We start from the raw sequence: 15,550 nt of genomic DNA on the forward strand, positions 1-15,550 counted from the left end.
CTAGACTAGTTGCTAAAGGTTTTAAACAACTAGAAGGCCTAGAATTTTTTGATACTTTTTCTCCGGTAACTAGAATTACATCCATAAGGCTTTTAATTGCTATTGCTGCAATTTTTGATTTGCACATTCACCAAATGGATGTAAAAACTGTTTTTTTAAATGGGGACCTAAATGAGGAAATTTATATGGAACAACCCGAAGGTTTTATTGAAGCAGGCCAAGAAAGCAAAGTGTGTAAACTTACTAAATCCTTATATGGCTTGAAACAGGCACCAAAGCAATGGCATGAGAAATTTGATTCCTGCATGATTGAAAATGGTTTTAAAACAAACGAATGTGATAAGTGCATCTATCATAAGTCTTGGAATAATTCACATGTTATTGTTTGCCTCTATGTTGATGATTTATTGATTTTTGGCTCTAACATGAATGGTATTGGTGAAACTAAAAATATTCTTAGAAGCCATTTTGACATGAAATATCTTGGTGAGACAAATTTAATTCTTGGAATAAAAATTACTAAAACATGTGATGGAATATTCCTTGACCAGTCACATTATGTTGAGAAAATATTGAAAAAATATAACTTTCTTGATTGCAAGCATGTTATAACTCCTTTTGATTCAAGTGTTCACTTGTTTCCTGTTCAAAGTGACAATGATGTGATAAATCAAAAGGAATATGCTAGCTTAATTGGAAGTTTGAGATATATGACTGATTGCACTAGGCCTGATATTGCATATGCAGTTGGAGTACTTAGCAGGTTTACAAGCAAGCCAGATAGTGAACATTGGCATGCCATAACGAGAGTTATGAAATATTTAGTTGGTACAAAAACCTATGGCTTGTTTTATAAAAAAATATCCTGCTGTACTTGAAGGCTTTACTGATGCAGATTGGAACACTTTATCTGGTGATTCCTGTTCTACCACCGGTTATATCTTTACGTTGGCAGGTGGTGCTATTTGTTGGAAATCAAAAAAGCAAACTATTATTGCTAACTCTACCATGGAGGCTGAACTAATTGCTTTAGCTTCAGCTAGTGAAGAAGCGAATTGGTTAAGAGATTTATTATTTCAAATTCCTTATTTTGAAAAACCAATTCCTCCTATTTTAATTGATTGTGATAGCACCGCTGCAATTGGTAGAGTTCAAAACCGTTATTATAACGGTAAATCCAGATCTATAAGGAGGAAACATAGTACTGTGAGATCATATTTGACAAGTGGTACCATTAACGTTGATTATGTTAAATCTTGTGATAATCTTGCAGATCCACTAACCAAGGCCTTGGCAAGAGAAAAGGTCTGGAGCACATCGAGGGGGATGGGATTGAAGCCCATAAATTCATGAGTCGTATATGAGGAAACCCAACCTGGGGACTAGAGATCCTATAACCAGGTTCAATGGGAAAAACGAATCATATGATGACTTGTTGAGAAAAATGCACTATTTTATTTATTCCCTCCCTATGGTGTAAGTGCATTATTCTGTAACAATTTGTGGAAGTTGAGTTTATAAACTCTTAATGAAACTCAGTAGCTCGTATGAGTGGGGTGTTAAGTTACAGAAGCACTCTTGAGAGATTTCACCTATGTGAGTGTGGAAGTAGGCCGCTTTCTATGAGAATTGGGCTAGTTCTCAAAAGCACTCATGAAAACTGGAATAGCACAAGGCCGTAATGTGCTGGCTATTAAAGCTCATGTCAACACCTTGATTATTATGTGTAAGCAGTAATTCTTTATTTCCCTAAAGCAGTCATAGTTCAAGTCTGAGACCACTACGGCTCTGGAGTAAAGATTATTGTTTTACTAAGTGAAGGTTCAATACAGAGCACACCTTCATTATGCATATTAATCTACCTTCAGCTGATAAACTCTCTTATGTTAATATTAAAATGAGTGGGTGATTGTAAGGTTTTTTTTTTAGCATTTTAATATTACAATGCCCACAAAATTTGACCATACATTTCACATTGGTAGCAGCCACAAAACAACAAATTTGGTAAATCCTTTGACCATACATTTCACGTGGTAGCAGCCAATGTTTTTCACATTGGTAGCAGCCACAAAACAACAAATTTGGTAAATGTTTCTCACGGTTTTGAGGTAAAAAAAAGTGACTACTATACCTTTTCATCCACTATAAAAGGATGAATTATTATTCTCCATAATATACATTCAAATACAGAGAAAAATCCTTAACTTGTGAGAGTAGAGAGGAAAATATATATCCTTTGGAGAATTCATAAAAAGTGAGGAAAGTAAAAAATAAAAGAGTTTATTAGTTGAAGGAAGGTGTTCTTCTTTGGTGGAGCTTTGGACTCAACATCTTGTCCAGAGTTTGTTGAGTTATACGACGTGTTCGGGCTGTTGTATCCTGGAGGGGACAAGTCAGAAAGATTATTGCTGGACCGGTAAATTTGCTACAGTGGGCTTGAATCTCCTTAAAGAGAGCGAGATATCCGCGCCTCAGCCGAAGAAATTTTATTTCTTCATTTTTATTTTTCAATTGTAATTGTAATTTCATTGCAATATCACCAACAATTTGTGACCGTAATATGTGGGCCACATAAAATTCTCATTTAAGAGATTTTATTCTCACAAGGAGGCCCTTTTTATAAAAACTCAAGCATTTAGTTTTTAGTTAAAAACCAACATCTTGAGGTTAATGTGAGATTCACTCTAGGACATAGTGATTTAGATAAATATTTTATGAGTTCCCCGACTGCAGTGTAATTTAATTATCATCATTTTGTTTTGGAAAATTTTCCTCCATACTAAACACACCCTAGCTGAGCTACAAACGTCATTTAAAGCGACTGGTGCTGTGTGAAAAGAAAATTCTAAGAGCTAAATGGTTTGATTTCATTTTCGTGCAAAAGATATTGAGAGTTTGGCATAAATTAGACTTTGCGTCAAGTACTATAATTATTGTTAGGATGATTATTGAAAGCTGATTAGATGCCCATTCTTAGTTTTTTTTGTTCTCTTTTTAGTGTTGGTGCTCCACCTTAGTTTCATTTCTTAATGGACATTGCATCTTGGAATTTTGAGGTCCCTTATGAGGGTATTTTGATCTTTATAGATTTAACCTGACGCAATTCTATTTTACAATCTTAACTCGACAAGAAACTAAGTAATCATTGTTAATTTTAATTGATACTTATGGAGTCACTTTCTTTAATTTCTTTCCTTTTCCTTTTAAATTAAATCAGAATGTAGGTGCGGATTTTATTACTTTTAAATTAAATCAGAACCACAGGATGTAGGTGCGGATTTTATTACTTTTCAACAAAATATACGTAACTAAGCAAAAGAGACCATCATTATATGTAAGGAATTCAATTTATGTATACGGATAACTTGACAATATAATTGTATCAGATTACATATCTAATTTATTAAGCTACTAATTTTGTCTGATAGTGTAAAATTTATATACATCGCAATACTATCGTTAATACTGTGATGTATAGAAATTATAAACTCTTAGGGGTCGTTTGGTAGGAGGAATAAGATGAGCTGAATTATTAATCCAATGGAATTGAAATTAATCCTATGTTTGGTTGGTGGGATAATTTTTTTGATATCCCATTCAATTCCATGTAGATGGGATAAAAGGTGGGATAAGGTCTGATTAGTAATCCCACGTAAAGGGTGGGGATAGTAATCCCATCTTATCCCACTTAATCTTATCTATATAGGATAACTTATCCTCCTACCAAACGAACTCCCACCAAACGACCCCTTATTCAGTAGTACTTTTTGTTGAAGAACAGTGCTAAATCGAGCTGGCAACAGAGGTGTAGAAGTCTAGCTCTTTTTTTGGCCAAGAAATCTGCGATGTGTCCTCATAATGAACCAAGTATTTTATTGCTTCTTCTATTGACAAAAAAATCTGCGAGGTGTGTCATCATAAACAAATATTTCATAGCTTCTGCAAATTACATTATTTCTACGTAGTGTTGTCATCTCCTCTAAGAACCATGTTTGAATGAGCTTATAAGCCGTAAGCTATACATTAGAAATCCTAATTTATAATTTTTGATTTATTCGTGTTATTTTGACTAAAAATTAAGTACTTAAAGCATTTTTTTTATCTTATCAAACACTATAAAAATACTTAAAAACTATTTTGATTTGAAAATACTTAAAATAAGCCAATCCAAACAGGCTCTAAGTGAAGCAGCTCCAACCTACATAATTTGTACTAATATTGAAGTGAAAATGACATTAAAGGAGTTTTTTTTTTTTTTTTTTTTTTTTGTGAAAACGTCAAGAGTACCATGTGTAAAATAGTATTAGAGGATTATTTTCTTAATATCAAGAGTGAAATAATATTAAAGATATATTTTTTAAGTAGCACGAGTGAAATAATTGAGGTACCAACCGGTCATCATTTTCTTAGGTGAATGCATCTCTTTGTAGAAGAGTCGTTATTCACGTCACTTTTAAATTCAATTGATGACGATCTTGTCGTATCTTAAAGAAGTGTTATAATCTAAAAGATTATCAGTCTTTTGAAACAATCCATCAGTTTTCTCACTTCTTTTTGATGTAAAACCGCTCTCAGTTTCCTCTAATTTCCAAACAGATCCATCAGTGTTCAAAGTTGAGAAGTTAAATGAGGAGGAGTAAGCAACTAGTTTATCACGTTAACTTTCTTTAAAATAAATTGAACGAATTGATGTTGTAGACTAAAACAAGTTAACATTCTTTTAAAAAGTTTTGGTGTCTTCCACTCACACCTTTACGTTACCTTCCAACTAGCCGAGAGCCCGAGACCACGGAAGCAATTATTCTTACAAAGTTCAGTATCATCATTGTTCTGTAGGATCCAGATAAATATAATATTAAGAGTTAAAAATAAAAATAAAAAACAAAAAAATTGACCAACCTAGTCCGGTTGAGCTCACCAAGCTAAGAACCAGTTCCGTTGCATGTTAGTGCCCTGCTCGACCAAGGGCACTAACCTGCAGCTGGGCCGATTAAGCCTAGGTGCTTAACCGGACCGCATAGTGTATGGAGTAAGTTTGAAAATGCGCATATTACACTGAAAAATTGTTGTCACTCTTGAATTTCTTAATTCTCTGGCCATGATGATTACGACACAGAAAAACGTTTTCACATGTTTGAACTATTCAGGAATGATGACATCATCTTGCTAATTACACGTCAATCACTATATACTTTTTTATTTATAACGGCAATCTTATATTTAAAATTTACTAGATAGTCCGACTAATTTAGATGCGCATCAGATATGATCAATTTACGGAGGAAGCGATCCTAAGAAATTGTTGTACCATTCAAAGATCCGAATTCGAGATCTTCGAATTAATCTCATTCATCTCACCACCGCATCTATTGGAGAGAGGAAATCACTATATTTACTATATATTATTTGCAAGATTTTCTTATTACTACTATTTCTATGTAATTGGCAGTGGCGGAGCTAGGAATTTGACGAAGGATGTGCAAATTTTCTTCACACTTTTGTTAAGGGTGAGCAAAATGAAATATATATACTAATAATAGCTAATATTTAAACTATGTACATCACGTAATTTTCCGGCGAAAGGTGTGATCTTGACCACCCTTCGCCTAAGGTGGCTCCGCCCATGATAATTGGTTTAATGATTGAACAACTTTGGTGGTGTTATCCTCTGTGTTGAAATCTCTCTGGTTCATCGTGATAATATTGCTATTTGATTGATGATCAATTGTTATTATAATTCAAATACAGTTCCATAAACTCAGTCATGGATTCCTTCATAGATTCCACTAATTATATCGAGTCCGGAGCATAAATGGCATAAATTTGCCACAAAAAAACCAAAAGAGGTTGCCCTTTCCACAATAAATTAAAAGGGGTTTATCGTGGAGGGGGCAACGTTTTATCAAAAAAAATAAAATGTCAGATCAGAATTTAAAAAAAAAAAAATTGTCAAGCAAAACGTTGGCTGGTCAACCTTTTACAAAATCAGATTTTGCAAAAACGTTGGTCACCTACAAACTAAAGTTTTGTTTTGTTTTGTTTTGTTTTTTTTTTTTTTTTTTTTTTTTAAAGATGAGATACTTTTTGATTTTTCCCTTTTAAAATTTTAGTGAAGCTTTTTTTTTTAATTCAAAGATACACCACAAGTCATATAATAATTAACTCAAATAAATATTCTAACTCTACCCTTTTATACAATAATTTAAAATGTGTTTTCTAATATGCGAACATAAAAAAAAAAAACTAAAAATATAAGTCAAATAAACATCACACATTATATGAATAGTAAATGTTAAATAATTTTTTTTTGTTTTTTTGTTTGTTTTTGTTTATGAAGATGAGGTACCTTTTGATTTTTCCCTTTTAAAATTTCAGTGAAGCTTTTTTTTTTTTTTTAATTCAAACATACACCACAAGTCATATAATAATTAACTTAAACAAATATTCTAACTCTAACATTTCATACAATAATTAAAAATGCGTTTTCTAATATGTGAACATAAAAAAAAAATACTAAAAATAGAAGTTAAATAAACGTCACACATTATCGGAATAGTCAATGTTAAATTAAATACGTAATTAAACACCACAAGACATAGTATATATTTACTATAATAAAGACAACAACATATTCTTGGAAGATTGCATAAGGAAACAACGATCGTACAACTTAGGGAAAAACATAAAAACCAACAAGCAACAACAACTACTGATTTCTATCGGGGTAGCGTGCAAGCAAACAGGTCATAACAAGAATCGATGCCCCGATAGAAATCAGTAGTTGTTGTTGCTTGTTGATTTTTATGTTTTTGCCTAAGTTGTACGATCGTTGTTTTCTTATGTAATCTTCCAAGAATATGTTGCTGTCTTTATTATAATAATTATATAATATGTCTTGTGGTGTTTAATTACATATTTAATTTAACATTTACTATTCAGATAATGTGTGACATTTATTTAATTTATATTTTTAATATATTTTTTTATGTTCACATATTAGAAAACGCATTTTAAATTATTGTATGAAAGGTTAGAGTTAGCATATTTGTTTGAGTTAATTATTGTATGACTTGTGGTGTATGTTTGAATTAAAAAGAAGCTTCATTGAAATTTTAAAAGGGAAAAATCAAAAGGTGCCTCATCTGAAAAAAAAAAAAAAAAAAAAAAACCTTTAGTTTGTAAAATGTTGGGTGACCAACGTTTTGCTTGACAATTTTTTTTTTTTTTAATTCCGATCTGACAATTTTTTTTTTTTGTAAAACGTTGCCCCCGACACGATAAACTCCTTTTGGTTTATTGTGGAAAGGGCGACCCCTTTTGATTTTTTTGTGACAAATTTATGTCATTTAAGCTCCGGACTCAATTATATCACTCATCCGTGAAAAGATCTCTATGGTACAGATTTATATGGGCTGAAATAAACAGCACCCCAATGAAATGGGAAGTCAACAGGACATGAAATAAATAAAATTAGAGAGACAAAATTAAAGGCAAAAGGCTTAAATCCCTATGCCTCTATTTGCTAGAGTACTAGATCTGTGTCACATGAGCTAATTATACATGGCTGTTAATGTTTTTGGTTAATTGTCCTACTTTTTTTTTTTTTTTGGGTTCCAGAACCTATCTTGATAGAGTTATTAAGACTTATAAATGACTCGAAATTATGTAACCATGAGCTTAATTAAATTCGATCTTAATGTATCATTCGTTATTGTCCATAGAAGAAGAATATGTCGGAATTACAGAATGATACATAATTGAACACATAAGTTAACTACTTAAAGTTGTCTGAAAATGTCATTGACACACTTTAATAAAAGTTCAGCAAATATTTATGTCAAGGACTAATCCAACTCTTATTTATTTACTTACTTTATGTATTTACTACTTACTTACTTAGTAACTTACTCTAATTAGTTGGATGATGTTGATTAGTACAATCACCTGCCAATGGAGATACCATAAATTCATAATCAACAGATTTGAATTTAATGAAATCATGATGTAATGAAATTTTAAATCATAGATTTACCAAGTATGGAATCTATATGATGAGCATTAATTTGGATAGAAAGTGAATAGGCAAAGATAGTTGTAGTAGTAGAATGTAACACAACTATGATATCATACCCTTGTAAATTAAAATGTCACAGTCACAATATATTTTAATGTTTACCATCAGCATGCACTAATTAACCAATATAATTCTTTAGCTTAAATATTAGTTTTAGAAGATTTAACGAATCAGAACTGTATTCCTACTAATTAATTATATGAATCATCTTCCACTTGCATGTAAGGTAGAGATATATTCTTCCTTCATTTTTTCCCTATTATTTTTGGGGCGAGTCAAGTAAAAATATGTTTAAAAGGTGTGGTGAAAATCCAACCATATATCGGATCCGGCTCCTCTCCGTTATCCTCTCTCTCCATTTCGGCAAGTCAAATTTAGATAAGATTCATGTGTCCTATTTAATTTTTAAGGGTCAAGATTTTATTACACTAACAAGTACCATAACCATATTTAAGTGAATAATTTTTGGAAAAGTACATCAACTTTGAAAAGAAAAAGATATTCCCCACAATTTTTGGTCCCCATTAATATCATTTATTTCATCTTATATAATAATATTTAAATGTTAAAATGTATGACTTTTTGTACCACTATCCCCACTGCCATTGAAGCACTCTTTGATATGTGTTCTGGATTCTCCAATTCAGTAGAGTGGGGCTTACCTTGAAGCAGATTCCAATGTCATAGTTTTTGCCTTCCCTGCTTGCTCTATTTTTTATTCGGAACCAATTTCACCATTCTAACTATGGCCTTACTTAACCACTTTCTCCCGTATTACTGCTTTGTTTTGTTGTGCCAAAAGGAATGAAAAGCATGCTTTGCAGCTAATCTGGTAGCCATTTTGAAACATTATGTTGAGAAAACAAAAAGGGGAAAAATATCAATGTTGGCAAATACCATAAAATAAAATAACTGAAAAAAAGAAAAAGAAGAGGCGAGAGGTCATCAGCCGTTTTGAAGGAAAACAAAAAATCCGTTTTGATTTTTTAAGAATATTCTTTAATCTTTTCTTCTTCTTCTTCTTCTTTTTTTTTTTTTTTTTTTTTTTTGTGAAAAGAAACATTGTTAAAAACCAAAAATGCTTTTGAAGATTATTGTTTATCAGACTAAACAAACACATTATGAGGTTCATGTTCTACAATTTTAAAATTTAAATATTGTTATATAAGATGAAATTAATGATATTAATAGGTATCAAAAATTGGGGAATATCTTTTTCTTTCCAAAGTTGGAGCGTACTTTTCCAAAAATTATTCACTTAACTATGATTATGATATTTGTTAGTGTAATAAAATCTTAACATTTAAAAATTAAATAGAACACATGTCTGTTATCTAAATGTGTATTAGCCGAAATGGAGAGAGAAGGTAATGGATAGGAACCGGATCCCTTATATCTCATCTTACAATTTCTCGTGTTTTCTTGTAGCTAAGCTCATCTTTTCTTTTGCCAAAAAGCAAAAATAAAAAATAAAAAAAAATGATAGAACATAAAATTCTAAAAATCACAAATAATGTGAGCCTTGTCCTCAGTACCTGATTTGAAGAGTCAATGAGAGAGTAGTCATAATGCCATATACAAACGAAGACAGGAAATTAAAATGCAGTAGGACAGCAATATCCAAGCTATTACAGTTATATATTTAGACAAAATATCGACCAAAATGTTGGCTTCTTTGAAAATGTATTGCATAGGTACCCTAAGACCTAAGTACTCCTATAAGATCATTAAACAAAGGCATGCATTTAACAAGGATATATGAATATTTATTATTTACTTCATTCAGCGTAGAACTAGCATACTTACCCGGGAGGCAGATTAAATCTGTAAAGAGATATGACGTTCATTTCATGCGCCTGTTACAATATATTCCATGTAATAAATCAAAAAATTTTGCTTATGCAGTAAAAGTAGAGGTAAGGTATTTGGAGAAACCAAGTATCAGTATTTGGAGAAACCAAATAGCCAACCGCCTATTATGATTTCTAAAAATACTCCTATCTAGAAGTACTATCGTTTTCATCCAATGCTGTCAAAACACTTATTGGCTAAGCCACACAATATAATTATTTGTGGGAACGTACACTATTTTATCAACAAATAAAAAGACGGGTTAATCAAAGATGTAGATTAGTCTCATGTCGTTCTATTATTGGATTATTATTCATGCAATATAATAGGAAATTTAAAACCAAACACTATAAGTGATTAGCAACTGGCACACTAACTAAAGTACTTTAGTTTACACCAGCAAATCTCATAATCTTTAAAAACCACAACTATTTATTTATGGTAACAATAATAGTACCACTATTGAAAGTCCGATGTATGCCACCACAGTTTCCGACCGATCAACGGCTTCGAGATGCCACATTTTTTAGTGACGATAGCACTGGTGGGGTCCATGTTAAAATAGGGTCTCACCACCATATCCCATTTGATTAAATGTTGCATCAGCATAGCACTAAAAAATTTACCTTTAAATTTCGTTTTGGTAGTATTCAAATCACTTTATACCACTAGGAGGATATATGAGAGAAAAAACCAGAATTTCTTTAGCAAAATTCCCCTAGTGGGACTCTCTCAACACTTTTAATACGTTCCATCAAAAGAATTTTCTGGGCTATAATAATTGCTAATCTTTTCTGTTCCACCCTTATTTTGTTTCAAAAAGAATGTTATCAGTCTTTTTACACGAAAATAATTTTATTTTGACGTAGTTCTATAGCCACAAAATGTTCTATATGGCACGTTAACATTTAATAAGATATTCTTCTTTCTTTCTTAAACAAAATCTATTTCAAGTCAAACTCCACCACCTAAATGTCACGATTCAAGCATACCGTATGTATTGTTCGCTGGGTCAATAGACGTCACATGATTATCTCTCGAGCTACGCCATCATCGAGTTTACAAAAGCGCACACCATATGAACTTATGATATGATTTATAAAACTATTCACTTTCCTCTCTCTTTCCAATCTGAAAATTCGCCTAAGATATTATATGCACCTCTTTTTCAGAAGCTTCCCAACTTAGAAGCTTGCTAGTCCTTCTCTATGACCATCCTCATTAGTCCGCCTTACGTCATGGGCGTCAGAATAAATTGGAATGGAGGAGGAAGTATCTTATATTAACTTTCATATGTTATAGCTGACTTAGTAACCTGGCATTGTGTGAAAAAAAAAAATTGTTTAGCTAGTATGTAAAACTTAAATCCTGTATACACACTATATATACTAAAAACTTACTCGCATCCCATGTTTATAAATATACCAATATGGATACATGACATGTAAAAGAGAGTGCAAATTAGACTCACAGGTGAGAGAGAGCACATTCTCACACGCGTAAAACTCATAATTAATTTATTTATTTCTCTTAATCCACTATATGGATAACAAAAATGTCCTTGCCTTTTGCCAATGTTGTCTATAAATACATTGGTCCCTCACTTCATTTCCTTAGGAAAAACACAAGTAGTTCCTCTTAAGTGTTCTCCTCCTTTTTCCCTTTGAGTTCTTCTCTTAATTCTCCAAACATCATTAACAAAAGTGAAATTATGGAAAATAAAGGAGGATGTTTAAGCAGTTTCTTCCAAAGTGCAAAGCCTTACATAGCAATGATCTCTTTGCAATTTGGTTATGCTGGGATGAATGTTATAACCAAAGTTTCCCTTAATGGAGGAATGAGTCATTATGTTTTGGTTGTTTATAGACATGCCTTTGCTACTTTAGCCATTGCTCCTTTTGCTCTTGTTCTTGAAAGGTAGTAATTAATTTTCACCAAAAAAAAAAGGTCCTTTAACTTATGTTACCATTCTTGATTATTTATTGCTTATTGTCTTTTTTTATTTGTTACAGAAAACTCAGACCAAAGATGACTTTCATGATGTTCTTGCAAATATTTGTATTGGGTCTTCTAGGGTGAGTGCCTCTCTTAACTATCAGAAAATGACTAATTTCCGACGGGTGTTCCCTCGGAATTTGGCTCGTCGGTAAAGGGTTTCGGAGGAAAAACGTTACTGACGAGCCAAATTCATATGGAAAAGTTTCCATTGGAAAATAGTGATTTTCTAGTATGATCTATCCTTCTATTCATAAAACTCAAATCTTGAATTATTTTACATGAGTTTAAGTTCCATACGCGAACGGAACAATCAATACATTTATATAATCACATCGCTTAAAATGTAATGATAGGTAATTCTCGATGATGAAGCAGGAATCATTGTAACATGGTAAAAAAAATAATGTAACTAACCTGCTATCATAATCCATAAGTTTAACTATACTGACAATATAAAAAATCTTGGATATACTCTTTCTACATATGTAAAAGATTCTAAATCTTTATATCATTTGATTCAAACAGGCCAGTGATTGATCAAAACTTCTACTATGCTGGACTTAAGTTTACATCTCCAACATTCTCATGTGCCATGAGCAACATGCTTCCTGCAATGACATTTGTCATGGCTGTCCTTTGCAGGTAAATATTATGTTAAAATATTCTGCATATTCCAATTATTCTTTTTGTGTTTTTTTCTTCAAAATTTGGTACTAACGAATAAAAATTTGAATGTAGAATGGAGAGGGTGCATATTAAAAAGTTGAGATGCCAAGCAAAGGTGATAGGTACAATTGTGACAGTGGCTGGAGCCATGTTAATGACATTGTACAAAGGACATGTTATTAATTTGGTATGGTCAAATAATGTTCACACAAATACTTCTAATGTTCCTCAAGCCAATGAAGCAACTGATAAAGATTGGTTCAAAGGTTCAATGCTTCTCATTGGAGCCACTTTTGCCTGGGCTTCTTTCTTTATACTTCAGGTTTGAAAAACACCTAAAACTCATCTCTCCTTTTTTAAGACGAGTTTAAGTTCTGTGTACTGACAATTTAAAAAATATTTGTTTGTTAATAGGCAATTACAATGAGGAAGTACACTGCTCCTCTGTCTCTAACTACACTTGTTTGCTTCATGGGAACTCTACAATCTATTGCTGTCACCTTAGTGATGGAGCACAAACCCTCTGCTTGGGCTATTGGTTTTGACATGAACCTTCTTGCTGCTGCCTATGCTGTATATTTCTTTCTTTATTCCTCAACCCTTACTTGTCAGAATGTTGAGAATATAATTAAGTACATAAAAGTGTGCTCCCCCTAGCAGGTTAGGTTCTTAGATGAATTGGCCATACACTTTAATATGTCCTGTGTTCGTGTATCACCGCCACCCTTTATTTTAAAAAAAAAAAAAAATCAAGCCCCCAAATGAAGGAACTTGTTAAGAATATAATTATGATTTGTTATTATAAAATTTCAGGGTATTGTATCATCAAGCCTTGCATACTATGTTCAAGGTCTTGTAATGGAGAAAAGAGGGCCTGTCTTTGTGACTGCTTTTAGTCCCTTGATGATGATCATTGTTGCCATCATGGGCTCTTTCATTCTTGCTGAGAAAATCTATCTTGGAGGGTAATTATCTCATACTCTCTTTATCTATTTTACATGTTTTTTTGTCCGTAATATGACACCTTTCTGTCTTTGGAAAAATTTCACTTTTAATTTTTGTCGTTTAATGGAACATTTTCTTATAGCCATAGAAATATTATTACACTTGTCAGAAATCTTTGTTTCTTTCTTAAACTATGTTAAACTGAACCTTTGTTTTGCATTTTTTTTTATTTGGATTTCAGTGTGCTTGGAGCAGTGCTAATTGTAGCAGGGCTATATTCAGTTTTATGGGGAAAATACAAGGAGTACCAAGAGAAGGAAATTGAGGGTGCAATTCTTGAACCAGTGAAGGGAGTTACAGAGAATAACCAAATGATGATGTCAGAAGACAAAGTAAATGACATAGAAATGCAAACAAGTGAGGTAGCCATTGGTGTTCCAATGTCACAGCCCCCCATGTTGTCTAAGGAAGCTCCAAAAGCTTGATTTAAGCAGAAAGAATTCAAGAGAGGAGAATAAAAGTTTATGAGGGGCAATTTTAATCTACCCTTTTATGCGTATTTTGCTGTATTCCCTTTTTATGTAATGGGAAAATAATGGAGTTGTTATGTAATTTTTCGGCGTTGTCTAATATATATTAGTTCCGGAGTATTTTATGAAAAAATTTGAGCTCGTTTTTCTGGAGAATATTGAAATTATACGGCAAGGTTTCCATTGTATGCTCTGATTCAATCAAATTCAGTTTTAAAGAAAAAAATGATAATTTGGTTAAATCATAACGCAACAAGGCAGGGTCACAAGAGCAACGAAGTTTGCTATATTCTCATGCTTCACAGTTCACACAAACCCAAGCTCGAAAGCTTGTCGAAATTCGAAATTAAAATCATACCATGTCATATGGATATAGAAAAGCCGTAAATATAAGCTCAATGAAAAGAAACTGGAAAGGCCTGAAAGTTATAACAGATGGCTTCCAAGGACGGGATCGATCCGTTATAATTCAAACCAATTAGTTTCTGTTTAATTTACTTAATGCGTCACAAGCATTGCATTATCATTTTTTTCTCTATGTTAAGGGCACAATTTAAAGAACAGTCTATTATAGTAACATAATATGCATTCACACTGATCAGACGATCATATTGATGACAAAGGGTCCTAAGAAACTCAGGAAGAAAGAAAAAAACCAAGATATTTTTATCTTTTCATTTTAGATTTGAAAGTATGTAAATATAGTTATTTCCTCTGTATTGACACAACCAAAATTGCTACTATTTGTGTGAAACAAGGAATCTAAAACAGGAGAGAGGCGTCTATAAATGAGAGTGTACCACTTGAAAATGTTCTGTCATATCTCGTGAAACTATTCAACCATGAATTTCACAAAAAAATTTAAATGATGGTGTCTTTTAATTGTGGTTGTCACTTCAAAACAGTTACTACTTACAAGCAATAGACAGATGAGAAAAACATAGCTCTTTTAGAAAATGATGGAGTTGGCCATAAAGTTATCTACATTTAAACTAGTTGCAAGTTAATAAAAGACAAGCTGATATCTGTGCAATTACGGATTTAAATGACCTTTTCACTCTAAATTCCATTTCTTTGTCTCTATATTATATTTGGTACCTCAAAACAAATGTATGCCACATTAAATGGTAAGTGGGAGTAGGCATCAAGCTTTAAGCTTTTTACACGTCACAAGAGTTAGAGCACTCCAAGAGGTGGAACTAAAATTTCAAATTAATGAATTTTGGATTTTAAAAAATAGTTTACTGGATTCTAAATAACTTATTCATACATATTAATATATATTAAGTGAATTTTTAAACACAAAAGCAGGATTAATTTTTACCAAAGCCATTGAATTCTGTCAAACTCGTAGCTATAATTCTAACTTCTCCCCAACCATTATAGGTAAGTATATGGAGAATCATGATAAATCTAATTGGTTTCTACTCAAGTTAAAATTGCTATTGAATTCTGTCAAACTCGTAACTAGAACTCTAACTTCGCC

General features: G+C 32.2%; 1 protein-coding gene across 1 annotated transcript; it reads left to right on the forward strand.

Annotated features, from left to right (window-relative positions):
• Positions 1-11,534: 11,534 nt before the first annotated feature.
• On the forward strand, positions 11,535-14,237 carry LOC132605523 (WAT1-related protein At5g07050-like). Its single transcript, XM_060318653.1, has 7 exons — positions 11,535-11,842; positions 11,938-12,000; positions 12,449-12,565; positions 12,662-12,911; positions 13,004-13,162; positions 13,403-13,554; positions 13,776-14,237. The coding sequence occupies exons 1-7, from the start codon at positions 11,637-11,639 to the stop codon at positions 14,017-14,019; spliced, it is 1,191 nt and encodes a 396-aa protein (XP_060174636.1). The 5' UTR covers positions 11,535-11,636; the 3' UTR covers positions 14,020-14,237.
• Positions 14,238-15,550: the final 1,313 nt, after the last annotated feature.

This window comes from Lycium barbarum, chromosome 8, assembly GCF_019175385.1.
Source record: "Lycium barbarum isolate Lr01 chromosome 8, ASM1917538v2, whole genome shotgun sequence".
Lineage (NCBI taxonomy): Eukaryota > Viridiplantae > Streptophyta > Magnoliopsida > Solanales > Solanaceae > Lycium > Lycium barbarum.